The sequence below is a fragment of the Erpetoichthys calabaricus genome, chromosome 16 (genome assembly GCF_900747795.2).
Source record: "Erpetoichthys calabaricus chromosome 16, fErpCal1.3, whole genome shotgun sequence".
Taxonomy (NCBI): Eukaryota; Metazoa; Chordata; class Cladistia; order Polypteriformes; family Polypteridae; genus Erpetoichthys; species Erpetoichthys calabaricus.
In genome coordinates this window covers 75,549,387-75,563,907 of record NC_041409.2, presented here as the reverse complement: position 1 = coordinate 75,563,907, position 14,521 = coordinate 75,549,387, and the positions used below count along the sequence as shown (strand labels likewise).

At 40.5% G+C, this 14,521-nt stretch overlaps 1 protein-coding gene across 2 annotated transcripts in view; it reads left to right on the top strand.

The window, feature by feature from the left end:
* Window positions 1-11,174, top strand: part of LOC114666350 (tumor necrosis factor alpha-induced protein 2-like) — a 43,027-nt gene extending 31,853 nt beyond the window's left edge. For both annotated transcript variants that reach the window (XM_028821173.2, XM_051919704.1), the window contains 6 exons: window positions 1,204-1,302; window positions 2,153-2,276; window positions 2,973-3,092; window positions 8,296-8,451; window positions 8,933-9,054; window positions 10,204-11,174. In XM_028821173.2, coding sequence (XP_028677006.1) covers window positions 1,204-1,302; window positions 2,153-2,276; window positions 2,973-3,092; window positions 8,296-8,451; window positions 8,933-9,054; window positions 10,204-10,390 — 808 coding nt within the window. In that variant the 3' untranslated portion in view covers window positions 10,391-11,174. The remainder of the gene's footprint in view (window positions 1-1,203; window positions 1,303-2,152; window positions 2,277-2,972; window positions 3,093-8,295; window positions 8,452-8,932; window positions 9,055-10,203) is intronic.
* The last annotated feature ends 3,347 nt before the right edge of the window (window positions 11,175-14,521 follow it).

Here is a 14,521-nt window from a genome sequence, read left to right as displayed (position 1 = left end):
AACACAATGAGAAGAATAATAGATTCAGCCTAGAGGTCCACTGGTCAACACTTCTGCCTTACAGTTCCAGTGACCTCAGTTCCAACGTGGATCACTATATGAGGTTCCAAGTTATAAAAGAAAACTTAATGGGGAAACGTTTGTATGTACTGCAACTCTGACTCATATGTATGCAACATTTTGGAGAAATTGGGAAATGACGTCTCCCTTGATCAAGTAGGAAGATGCATTAAACCAGCTAAGTGACAACTCACACACATAATAATTCATATCACCAAGCCTCTATTATAATGTGCATTGACGTGACAAACATATTATACCTCAAAAGTGTGTCATTCCAAAAATGCACAAGTCATCTGTGATACCAAGATGTGGCTGATAAACGTTGTGCCTCCTAGCCTGGTCAGCCTATTTCAAGGCAGAGTAGCTTTAGCAGACATGATGGTGCTGGACATGGAAGCTGGCCTGTTAGTTAGGTAACTGGCTGAACCTTCAGTGTTTCATATGGCCTGTACGATTCATTGTAACAGCAATGATATCATTATATGTGCCAGGTAACAGTGAGTACCCACTCAAACGCTAGTGCCGATGCCTTTCCTAGACTCACCAGAACACAGCAGAGAGGTGCTATAATGCTACATATGACCTTGCACTCTCACTTGTGGAATGCAGCCAGATACTGTTGAATGCAGGGGGTGGAGTTTCAAGGAATTAGGTGGGAGAGGCTGCTCTACTAGCCAATGACATTCTGCAGCAACATGATTGCATATGTATGAGGTTGATTAACATGCACCATGTATGAGTGTTTCAGGGTGGCCCTTATACACAATTTTATGAGGTGATTATGATTTAAAGAGGCAAACTGCATAAAAATGTGCATAAAGCAGGTTTTATAAATCTTAAGGTTTTTTTTTTCACCATACGCATGTTCCTGTTTTTTTTTTTTTTTTTTTGGCGCATGCATATTTTTACACTCAAATCCATGCAAAGATTTATAAATGAGGCCCCAGGTCAGCCCCATACAGTCTGTCACACCCCACTATTTATTATTGTAGCACACTATATGATGGGCACAGAAGCAAAATGTCAGCATCTGAATTGCTGACATCTTCTGAAGGCCCTTCAAATCTAATAGAAATCTAGTCTACCACTGTGTAGGCTATATGCTTAGAACTCTTATTTGTATTACTTTGTAATTTGCAGGTACCAAACTTTCATGATGGTGTTCATAAACAGAAAGGAAAAGCGAGAAAACCGGACTGCTGTTGTTCTGGCTAATATGCCCTGCTACCAGTCTTTCAGGTGAGCCAACAGCTTTTTGACTTCATGAAAAATGCATTGGACATCGGTTCAGTTTGAGAAAATGCCAAGAGCCATAAGGCATTCATGAGATGGAGCAAGGCAGAGTTCATTTCCAGCCTGCTTCCATAAACAGAGTATACTGAAGAGCAGAAAATCCTTAAATGGGGAATGCATGGCTGAATTGAAATGTCTACTGCTCTTCAGTAGCCACCATGCTCTGACAAAATATTGTAACAACCCTGGGTTGTAAGAGATGTTGGAATGGAATCAGCACCTTATGGAAAGCTGGTGGTGAGTGGCCCTAAAAAGTACCTTTGGCTTCTTCAGCAGCCACTCCACCAAGCCGCTCAGCTCCCAGCTGATTCAGCCCTTTTGCCCACTCATACACGCCGTCCTTCTCCGCCACTCTCCACATAATTTGACTCAGGGGCAACTCATCTGCCAGACAATTTCCCATCTCAGTGAGTCGACCAAAAGCCAGGGTCCTTATGCCTATATACTTTACTAGTGTGGACACGAATTCCAAGTGACCTCCCACCTCACACCCCATCCATACTCTCCGGAGCTGCTTATGTTGCTGGCTTCTCCAGGTATCTCCTGACAGGTCCTCAGCCACCAAGGGAGCATGTCCCTCTCAGGTCCAGATCCAGAGACACTACACTATGAAGAATATACTTCTTCTTCATTTTATTGGAAAACAAGAGCTTCTGTTTCTTTGTACATCTCGGCTCACAGAAGGTGCCAAAGGTGTGGTTCAGGTGCCAAAGGTGTGGTTCACTGGTCTGCAACCAGAAGATATATAGGACATGACATTTTCACAGCTCTGGTTCCCTCCATTTCTGTCTTTCAGGAATTACATTAATCAACAGCAATTTTTTGAAGAGGACAGCAAAAAAAAATGTTTGGAAGTCCTGAGCAGGCTGGAAAACATTGGTTGCGAGTATTTGCTGAAGATTTTCTATGAGGCCTTAAAGGTATCATCACATCTTCAATTGTATTGTGCATATTGATTATTAAACTGATGTTTTCATCTAAAGTAACTAATAAATCACGACAACAGTTGATGCCATATTTGTACTACTCTACTACTTATTCTACTATTTCAGCACATGATGCCATATGTATACTACTGGAACAGTGGCATGTTTAGTGACACACTCAGGGTCACAAAGTGTGGCAGTTAGGACTACATAATGCTTTCCAGTCCTGTGTCCTTCTCTTAGGCTACATTAGCTTCCCCAAACTCCTCACACTTTCCCAGTTGCTATGCCCAACGCAGTATCAGCCAAGGTTCCCTTTTGCATCAAAGCGGTGCTGGTGACCTAGTGATTCAGATCACATGACTGCCTGATTAAGTCTTGTGATAGTCACAAGTGGTTCTTCTGAGACAAGTAATGTCAAGGGTTGTCTTTTGAATGTTCTAGGAGAATAAAATATGGCACATTATTACTGATTTTCACAGTTCTTGTAGCAGCAGAAACCCTCTGTGCTTTTTTCCCCAAGAGATGTAGTAGAATAAAACCATCAAGATGGACTGAGCTGCCCTGTAGAGTACATTTCTGAGAGTTTGCTTACACTTTGTATCTGACCAAACAGATACAACATAAAGGAAGTCTGAAAGGAAATACAATTAAAACAAATATTTCAAACTCTTCCTTTTCTTTCTTTAGCCAAATTACAAAGGCCTTGTAACCCCAAAATGGATGGATGACAGCAGTCTTGTGAACTTGCTCAAAAATGCAGACAAGCAGATGAAAGAATTTAAGAAAATGGAAACCACTTGCTTTCTGGTAAGAAGCTTTTAACTGTCATACACCCTAAACAATTATTGATGAGGTTACCAGACACCCAAGGGAGAGGCTGCTCCCCATCATTGTCCTTTATCTGACCAGTGATGTCTAAGAATTTTCTACATCATAAGCTGCCTGTCTCAGCACATGAGACTCTTTTGCTTAGCAACATTAAATATGCAAGAGTCTAATGATGGAAGGAGAGGACAAAATAAAAAGGGAGGGAATCCCTCAGGCTGTGCTCTAGCATCAGGTCCAGATCTGCCGGTCATGCAAAGGGTGCATGTACGAAGAAGGGCGAACATAGTGGCCGCCCTCAACAAAATACAGGCTCGGCGCGAGGCTCGTCTTTTCCCGTCAAATGTCGGTAACTTGCTTCCAAGAAAAACGGGCAAGTCACAACACATGAATTGTGGCAACTCAAGTACGCAGAACATCAATCACAAGTTTTTGTAGTGTTAATCGGAAATTTACTGATGAATTAATTAAACTTGCCGCCGATTCGTTAAATGCGTAATTCAAGTTTTCTTCTACCTACGAAGAAATTTTCTTTAATTTTTTTTGACATTAAGGAAATTGCGAAATTTTTAAATTTTAAATACACTGGTTTAGAAAACGAGTGAAGGTATTATAGGGTGAGGGGGTGGCTGAAATTAAATGGCACGATGGCGGCTTCGCCTCTAGAACCAGGCCTGTCTAGCATTGTGCTTTTTCTAAGGCTGTTCACTTTTCAATTCTTGCTTAATGTATTTATGTTTACATTTACATTTATATTTATTTACTTGGCAGACGCTTTTATCCAAAGCGACTTACAACAAAGGTAAAGATAATCGAGTAACATTAGGTTAGGGCCTGTTTATTCAGCAAGTGTGATAGGACAGGTAACAAAAGGTGATTGCTACAAGTGAAAAGATGTAATTACTGATACATTTCCAAACATATCGATTAAGTAATTAAACTTAATGTAACAAAAAAATCAACTAACAGCATGAGAGATCATTGAAAAGTTTTTTTTCAATCAATTAGATATTCACAGAACAGATGCGTTTTCAATCGCTTCTTAAATACATTGAGGGAGTCAGCAGTTCAGATGGAGGTGGGCAGCTTGTTCCACCAACTGAGAACTACACAGGAAAAGAGTCTTGGATTGAGACTTGATGCCATGTAGAGGTCGCCTCACCAGACGCTGTTCACTGGTAGACCTGAGTGGGGGAGAAGAGTATAGCACCTCACCAGTGTCTCCATCTACTCAGGTGCTGACCCATTGACTACTCTGTAGGCCAGTATCAGGGATTTGAACTTAATGCGTGCGGCTGCAGGGAGCCAATGTAGTGACCTGAAGAGAGGAGTGATGTGTGCCTGTCTCAGCTGGTTACATACATTCTGCACCATCTGCAGTTGCTTGAATTTTTCACATATTGTTTGTGTTTTCAATACATTTGCCTGTTTCTTACAAAAAAACATGTTGTCAGTTTCTGATCTTACTTTTATTACAGGACTAAATAAGTCCGTCAGTTTTATTTACTTGGCCACAAATTCTGTTATCATATTTGCTCCCATTACTAAAGTTATCCTTATGACACAAATGAACTCACCATCCATATATACATTTAGCAGGGCAAGTTTTGTTTGAGTTTCACCAAATATTCTTCATGTTTTCATCTTATTCACAATACACATGTCAGATGAGCTCAAGTTACGTATTCAAAAGAGAAATGGACACTAAATTTGAGTCAGTGTTGAGTTATTCTTGGATGAATGCCATACATATTTAGACTATTATGCACTGTATTTAAATGTTGAATATATATTTACTGTTATTTATGTGTGCCATTCAGGAGAAAATGTTGGGTGGTTTACATTACAATTACTGCTAATAAAGGGTCATCACTGAACAAAAATAGATAAAATTGGGTCCTAAAAACAAGAAGGTTGAGAACCATTGTCTAAAACTAAACCCACAGTCAAAAATAACAAACAGCCAATGCAATACATGACACCCTAAGAGGGACGGGGCAGTGAACTGACCACTGCCACCTCGGCAAATTACACAGGTCAGCTCCAAATGTTTTAAAGGTGGGCTTATCCTCACTGCAGCTCCAGTTTTATTTCATTGTTGTCAGGTTCTTGCTGGCAGTCCATTGTAGTTTTGCTTGTGTGAGGGGTGGCTAGTGTCCTTAGCCCGGCTGGAATGCCCTCCAGGTGAAAGGACAGGGGGAGACACCTTACACAGGGCTTTGTCTCCTCCAGGACACTAGATGGCAGCAAACCTAAACGTGCATCAGCAACAGAGTATAAATGTAAAAATATATATTTCAACTTTGAAGATACTAGCCCACCTTACATTTTGCAAAATGTATGTTCAACTCCAGGCTGAGCTGGCCATGTGAAAGGGGAAATAGCAGCATTAAAAAAGCACCTTCATGGCCAAGGTGCAGGCTGGGAATGGGGGGGTGGGGATTTTCTCACAGTGCAGGGGACTAAGCAAGCATTGGAGAAGTTTCAGAATGATGGTCCTCCAAACTTATCTTCCTGTAAAATCTTACAGGGTATTTTTTTTCAAATTACGTTCTTCACAGCAGATAATTTTTTGTTAATAACCTTGCTTAAAAATTAAACCACAGATGAAGGTTTTTTCCATTTTTTTTTTGTAAGATTGCATAAGAGCTTGTGTTGCTAAAGAAATCTACAAAATGATGTCAGCCACAAACTTGATGTGGAAAGCGCTGCATATCTAACCGCAGGGTGGATTTCACGTACATCATGTTGCCTCCACCTCCAGTCAGAAGTTGCTTTCCAAAAGTAACCTCCTCCCCACAAATCCCAGCAACACCAGTGCGCGTTCACTCAATATATAGAACACACAAAATGCTGCTACTGGTGCCAAAGAGTGGAAGGCACACTACCGCAGAGTGACATTTACCTTCTTGGATAGTATTGGGTGGTCTCATGTTTTCCACTCTCAAAGTATTGCAACAGCAGTACAGCGTCAAGTACAACACCTCAACAAAGGTCTCTTTTTATGAAACATGTTACAAAGATTAGGAGGTCTTAGAGCAGACCCCCAATGCAAGCTCTCACTGACCACTGTTGAGCTTATAAAACTGTGAGGAGTTCAGTGTTAACATGTCCAGCTTAGGGCCACATGTAGGGAAATATTCTGTAATAAAGAATAGTCAAGATCCCCATTAGTAATGAATCCAAAGATGGATGTCCTTTATGACAACAAGCATGAGGAAGCCTGCCATGTGAGCAGCTTACTTCATCATGACAAGACTGAGGAATATAAGCAAATGACTGAGTATCTTAAGTAAGTTAGATTTATTTTCATAACACAGTCAAGGAACACATTAGTTTGCACCAATCAGCATGCACATAAATGGTATAACCTTTACCGCTCCTATTTCTTAATATCATCTAAAGGTTCCAAAATGAAATAGAAGTCTTTGGTGAACATGTATATCTAAGAGGAACTTCTCATATATAAATTCCTATTGAGTTCATTTACATGCACACACAAAACCAGGATAAGGCGAGCAAGTTAAGACAGAAACCTGGGATCTTAAAAACCTCAGTTTATATGTGTAAGTAAGCTTTTGGAGTTCTTCTTTGGCAAAACACTACAATGTCTTTAAATTGCACAAAAAAATAAAAATAAAAATGAAAGGTTATCATCAGCTGCTGTGAATCTGTAAATAAGTATGAAGCCTGTGATAATCTTTCATGTGTCATGAAGTAAATTACATCAATCTCCAATCTACATCCTCGACATGAGCCATTGATGGTTCATGGTGTGAACACTAGCCACTGTGTCATTCAATCGCACTATATCAAGGTATCTGTAGCAAAGAGCTGGATGAAAACTAAACTGGCACTTTATTAATATGTTTTTGTTACCAGTTTGCACACAACACACTCTTTTCTGCTTTACTGTGTGTCTGAGCCCTCCAAAGGAGCGCCATACTGATATGTGTTCTTCTTGCCTTACACCCAGTGATGCTAAGATAATAATAACACAGGTGTTTTTACTTCACTAGTATTGTGTTGCGTTACACATTAATATAAAAAGTAATCAGACTATGTAAGTCACGTAATTTTAATTGTATTACCCCCCCCCCCCCCCAACTCTGCTCCTGACATTGTGCTGCACTGTACATTCATCTCATCAACATAAATTTAGCGGTTTCTAAAATATTGAGACATATTTTTTCAACCAGAAGAAGGAATAATGCGATTGCTTGAGGATTTGACTCAAGAAATTTATTTTGTGGACACTTCTACCTGTGGCTGCTAAAAGTGTGTGCAAAGCTAAGACATGTGCAGGCAAACAGAGTGCAGCAGATGTGCACAGACTACAAAACCCTTCAGTGTAATCCTGGTTAAGGGTTTACATGGCCAAATAACCTGCAGAAAAGTTTTTAAATGTTAACCCAGTTTCTCCGAGACAATAACTCAGTTTCTCTAACCAGAATACTGTAATGGGTTACATGGCATGATAGACACCAGGTTTCTGTGAATAACCAGGTTATTTTAGTGCATGTGAACACACTGAGAGAGAACAGAATAGGAAGTATTAATTGTCATTATCTCATTGTACACTTGATAATGTATTGGGTATAAGTGGTACAGAAGGTCTCAGTTAAACAGGCAGGCACAATTAAAAGCACTTTACAAATTCATACAGAAAATTTTCCCTAATAGCCACTGTTCTATCTTTTTCTTACTCACAAAGGAGGTGGTGGTTCTCAAGGGCTTTTATGCCAAAAACATGCGCAGCAGAACTTTTAGGTAACAAAAATAAACTTTTATTTCTCTCAGACCTCCAAGATGCTTACTCTTCCATTTTCTTATTTCTTCACCGCGATAAGCACCCAGGATGCATTGTACGTAAAAAAAAAAAAAAACAGAGTTCCCATCCCACTTTTCAGACCAATCACAAAATGAACATTTGCATTCTGGGGTTCTGTGCTCAGGCACCACAGCCACCATTCACAGTTTAAACATGTAGTTTGAGTTTAGCTCAGGTTTGTTAAAGTATTTCATTAATTAGTCTGGTTTTCCCTCTCTTAAGACTTCAGATGTTGCAGGCAGTCACTTATATCACAATTCTTCCTGACATGATGTTGTTAAAATTGGACCTGAACTCAGTAATCTGTTTCCACAATCACGTGTCCAGATGTCTCATTGTTTCCCTCTGTTTTAGGATCTGGTTAATCGACTGCATTTCAGTGTAATTGCTGAGTATATCAGGAGAATCATGAAGAAGAAAATTAAACTTAGGAACCAAAAAACTCAGGAGCAGGTGGCGAACCAGATATGTGCAGAATCCGAACAAATCCATCAGCTTTTCACAGACTACGTAAGTATCTGTGCCCGACTGCCAATGATGGTCTTACTCACATTTGACTGACAAGTGAGTGGCCTCTGGCTTGCAGTGGTGGATGGGTTTGTGATGTGTTCACAATGATGTACACATCAAATTAAGGGGTGATTCATTAGGACTCATACAATGTGAGAGGGGGAAAGGTGGACTGGAGAATGCTATCTGGGTACCCACTGGCAATGCATTCTAAACATGGCCACAAACTTGTACTCTCTTTGAGATTTCTGGGCTTTCCCAGCTTTGGTCAGAAAGCACAAATGGCTATCTGGGGTGATGATGTCACCTCCGTAACGCATTAACACATTACAATGGAGTGTCATTCAGAGCGTATGCCTGTCATGAGGCCACTGCTGTCATTAGAGGCTCCAGACATACTTCTTTATTAGAATTTACAAAACAGAAGAATCTCTCATCAGTTTGTGTCTTGAAACTAAACTGTAGGCCTTGTGTTCCACAGGGGTCAACAGAAAACTGGTTGCAGCCCATTCTTCCAAAAGTGGCTGAAGTCCTCCGACTGCAGGAAGCAAGCAGCATTCAACTGGAAATCGCTACAATGGTCAGAGACTACCCAGATATCAGGTGAGCACCATATCACGAAGCAGTGGGTCAAATCTAGCCTGTCCAAATGCATGGGAGCTCTGTCTTTACCATGAGGAGCTGATCTTTTCAGACCAGGCCATTACTTGACACTCTGAGTGCAGTGATTCTCAAGAGTTCAGAAAGATGTGCTTCAATAGCAACCTTGTGGAGGTTTAACCTCTATCATGCTGATAATTTCTAGCCAGGATCAGTTTAACATACAGTATTTAACTGGAAAATGCAGCTACACCTCCATCTTACGCCTCCTGTTTTCACCTTATAACGTGATCCTGTTGTGTTGGACATTTTAATAATAACTCTGTCTCTTGTTAGTTTAATTGATGTCTTTCTACACATCTTTTGGGGATTTACTGGGACATAGGGACATTAGTTTTTGTAAGTAAATCTTAATTTTTAGTTGTGCTGTTGGGCGGCACGGTGGTGCAGTGGGTAGCACTGCTGCCTCACAGTAAGGAGACCTGGGTTCACTTCCTGGGTCCCCCCTGCGTGGAGTTTGCATGTTCTCCCCATGTCTGCATGGGTTTCCTCTGGGTGCTCTGGTTTCCTCCCACAGTCCAAAGACATGCAGGTTAGGTGCATTGGCGATTCTAAATTGTCCCTAGTGTGTGCTTGGTATGTGTATGTGTCCTGCGGTGGGCTGGCGCCCTGCCTGGGGTTTGTTTCCTGCCTTGTGCCCTGTGTTGGCTGGGATTGGCTCCTGCACACCCCCGTGACCCTGTAGTTAGGATATAGCGGGTTGGATAATGGATGGATGGATAGTTGTGCTGTTATCACCTCCATATTGTGTAGATATCTTTGAAGGTCATAATCCTTGTTCAGTTACTCATTGGGGTTAAATGTTGCTTGGATTGGCCACTTTCTTATCCAAACTGATGGATTCCACAACAAACTAAATGCTTTGGTCCTTTGATTCTTGTCTGTAATTTTTCGGCCACAGTTTTTGTTACTGACTACATCTCTTCTCCCAGTTACTATTTGCTAGTTTGTTAGTTGTAAAAATATGATGGATTGAACAGTGTAGTTTCCTACTGCTTGAGAAATGAATGAATAATTTATGCTGCCAGCCATTTGAGTGTGTATTGCTGTGCTTTTTGGGAATTCTTTCTCACCATCTCTTCCCCTTTACAGAGAGCACCATGTTTCTGCTTTACTGGAGATCAAGCCAAATCTGTCACCTGAAGAAGTGAGGAACATCAAGAAGGTTCTGAGAGTCAGTGGGCAGAACAACTGGGAATCAAACAGGGAGTCCAGGCCTTTCTTTTCTAAAGTGCACGTGAATTCAAACCTAATAGCGAGGCTTACGAGTGTCATCTAAATGAACTGACTTGTGTTTATCTATATGTACATAAATCCTTCAAGTTTATTGCATATATGATTTGCATCAAGCTTGTTAGAGACTCTGCAAAAAAAGTTCTGAATGTCTTGGCAGCTTTAGCCAACTCAATAAAGAACGGGTTCAATCCAAGTTTGTGCACTAATAGAGGGGGCACTGGCAAGCCAAAGATGCCCACTGGAGCAGGCCCAAACAAGATGGACAAAAAAGCATCTGAGGAGAAACGCCTCGGACTGTTGCTTTGAACAAGTGGGACGTCCCGTAGGAGCGCGCAGGAGGCCCACAGGGGAACATGATGTTAGCTGCCAATGTGAAATCAAGCCTGCTTCTATTTGTAGGAGTTGTTTCTGCAATGTGATCTGCTGATGCTTTTCAGCTCTGTGTAGCTAGGGAGGCTCCAAGCATGGCCCCTCGGTTACTAAGCAGCCTTTGCACACAAGCACGGTGTCACTGTTCTGTTCCATTATTGTGAACCATTTGTAAAACTGTGCCTTTTTATTTTCGAAAGTCGATTTATTTTCTGTTATGGTCTCTTTACATGCTGTCATTGGGCATGCCATTGCACTTTATCTGCGTACATTTGTCCATAAGAGGTGTGATGGTGATGCTAGCTGGAATGAAAGCTTGAACCATGGGTCACTTTTTTGTCCTGCCATGACTCATACACTCTGTACTCAAAGCTGTTACATGTGTACTTGAAACATTTCTTTATGTAAAATCATAAACTATACATACAGTATATCAAATAAAAAATCTATTACTGAAATTTCTTTTTCACTTACTTTCTGTCTCACCACAGTTTACTTTAGGGACTGCAAAAATGCATTTATTATTCATTCAATCTTACGTAACTACTCCTTAACAAAGGCTTCCTTTGGTCTTCATGACATTTACAAAGCCTCAATAAGGCTGATATTCATCTGTGCAATGTGGTCTACTAAAAAATCAGTGGCTTAAGTGAGACAAATGTCTCTTGATATTGGACACTTACAGTAAGTGGAAGGACTTGTGAATCTTTTACATTCATAAATCATTATACCAGAATATCAAATGCCGTACTGCACAGAGATGAACAAACTATCTACTGATGTCTTGTAACCATAAGACCAAAAGAAGCCAATGTTAAGGTTTAGTTATGTTAAAGTAATTGAGTAACGGATATGTTTTTGCAGTAGATAAAGTGTTACCAAAAGTTCAGACCTCCTACTTTAAGGGCCAAATGATAGCCCCCCAAATTTCTGTGATTCGGGTGTAGTTAGTAAAGTTATGAAATTTGCAGATGACACTAAAATCGGTTGAAATGGCAGACACTGAGGTAGACTTGGACAAACACTTGGAAAATGCAGTTTAATGTAGAAAAGTGCAAAGTTTTAACAAGTGGACAAAAGGAATGTCAGTTCGAAATACATGATGGGAGACACTGACCTACAGGAGGTGACCTTTGAGAAGGAGTTAGGGATTTATGTTGACACAACATTTTCAGAGTCTAAGCAATGTGCAGAAGCATTTCTAAAGGTAAATGAAATGTAAAATTGTATCGTATAAACCAAGGGATGTTATGCTTAGACCATATAATAAACTAATGACAGCAGATCTTGAGTATTTGCAGTTTCAGTCACCACACTACAATGTGCAGAAGCAATGAAAAAGGTGAATAAAATGTTAGGTTGTATATTAAAAACTGTTGAATATAAATCAAGTGATGTTATTTTCATGCTGTACAATTCACTAGTGAGTCCGCATCTGGAGAACTGTGGGCAGTTCTAGTCACCACACTACAAAAAACACATAGCAGCACCTGAAGCTGTGCAGTGGAGAGCAACCAAGTGCATCCCAGGACTTAAGGACATGTCCTACTCTGACACACCCTGAGAAAGCAGAGGGGACAGTATGGGGGCCTAATCCTGGTCTTCAAAATTCTTAAAGGCATTGATAAAGTAGATCCAGCAGAATTCTTTCAGCTTAATGGTGAATCACATACTCAAGAACATCAGTAGAAATTAAGGGGATGTGCATTTAGGGCTAAAGCCAAGAAGCATTTCTTTACGCAAAGAGTTGTGGGAATCTGGAACAAACTACCAAGACGTGTAGATGAAGAAACTTTGACAAGCTTTAAGAAGGATCTGGATGAGATAGTAGAACAGCTTAGCTATCAGCTAAACAAACAAGCTTGATAGACCTGAATGGTCTCCTCACATTTGTCAAGTTTTCTTATGTTACCAAATAACTGTATGAAGGATCATCTGTGACTTTGCTTTGCACTGATTCTTAATGCAGGAATTCTCAGTGTGAAGATTCAGGGGTGAACCCAACATGCATCACCATCCACCAATAACCCCGTTCAGAAATGTGATGAACATTTACTCCTGGGCTGCATTTCTCGGAGCAGGTGGCAAATTAGACAAGATGAATGACACAGACCACCTCTTTATTCTTTGGAGCAGGAGATGCTGTCCCAAAGCACATAAGAGCATTAGAGAAGCATCAGAAGACCCCCGTTCATGAAGAGGATGGCAGAAGCTTTGAATGGATGATAGGGTTTTCCACATTCTTCCCAGGCCTGGCATGCTGCATCGGCTAGCAGTCAAGTGTCCATCCCAACTTTCTGTTCATGTTTTCTGTAAGTGCAAATTTTAGGCCTTGATCCTTGGAGGACATTTACATTCAGCAGACAAAGGGTGGTACAGGGCACTGTGGTTAAAGTGATGCCTCCAAACTACAGAGACATGTACTTAGTTACTGGCCCAGTTATTGTTCATGCTGAGTTTACATATCAGTGTGGATTTTTCCCAAATTTTCTCATCCTTTCAAAAGTAAGTAACTGGAAATTAAAAATTATTACAGTGAAAATGTGTGCTATTCAGGGTCAGTTCCTGCCTGATGATGCCTGACCCAGTTATAGAAAAAAGTGGGTTGAGAAAGGAGACATTATTTGTCTGACACCTTAGTCTAATGTGACTTATAAATCACAGTGATGTCATACTCTACTGTATGTCAGCTGCTGGAAAATTGGCAGGATAAGTGACTCAGTTAGGGTAATACATTGGGTCAGTGGAGACAAGGCAATCTTTTGCCAGCAGCCATACCACTTGCACTTCAGAATAGTTAATGCACATGTTTGGGCCCAACCAGTACTTAGGAAAAGAAAGAGGTGTTGGTGAGGCCAGTAGTTGGCACTTCCCCTTTGGCCTGCATGGTACCATCCTTCGGGTGAGATGTAAAACCAAGATCCTGACTCTCTGTGGTCACAATAATGGGCATATTTCATAAAGAGAAGTATGTCCTCCAATGTCCAAGCTAAATTGTCCACCAATCATTCCCTGTCTCTAATTGGTTATCTCTCCCACCCTTTCAACACCTAACAGCTAAAGTGCGGCAAGCTTACTGGTTCAAAAATGGTTGCCATCACATCATCCATGTGGATGCTGCACATTGATGGTGGTTGAAGTGGCTCCCCACTGACTATGTAAAGTGCTGTGAGTAGTAAGAAAAGTGAGATATAAATGTAATGTATTCTTCTTCTTCTTCTTCTTCTTCTCGTGGCAATCATCAGCTTGTCACAGTGGGATATGATGAAATACCTGTAAGTAACACGATGGGAATCACAGATGTAGTTATTGGGATGGCTTAGGGGGCCTGGCCCACCATTATGGATGTTACAGATACACAATGTTTCTAAAAAAAATCTCAAATAAAAGGCATTTTTTCCTCCAAATAATTTTTAAATCCATATATCAAGTAAATATCTTAATAATCAATGAATACAACAATTAAATCCATCCTGCCCTAAGCAACTCTATTTTGCATGTCCTATCCTTAAAACAACAGAGGAACATTCTGTGTGACTTCAATTACAGATTAGTTTGTTTTAAATCTGGCCTTAGAAAGGTTATGTCAGTTTGTATATTGTTTTATATACAGAAGTTTCTTTTTTATATGTATGATAGCTGACTTCTGATGACTTGTGAATCTCTGCTAGAATGGCTATTGGGCTCTTTGTCACTTCCCTGACCAAGACTCTCTTTACCTGATTACTCAGTTTGACTAACATCTAACTGTAGGAATAGTCCTGGGGCCTCATGTATAAACGGTGCGTATGCACAGAAATGTTGC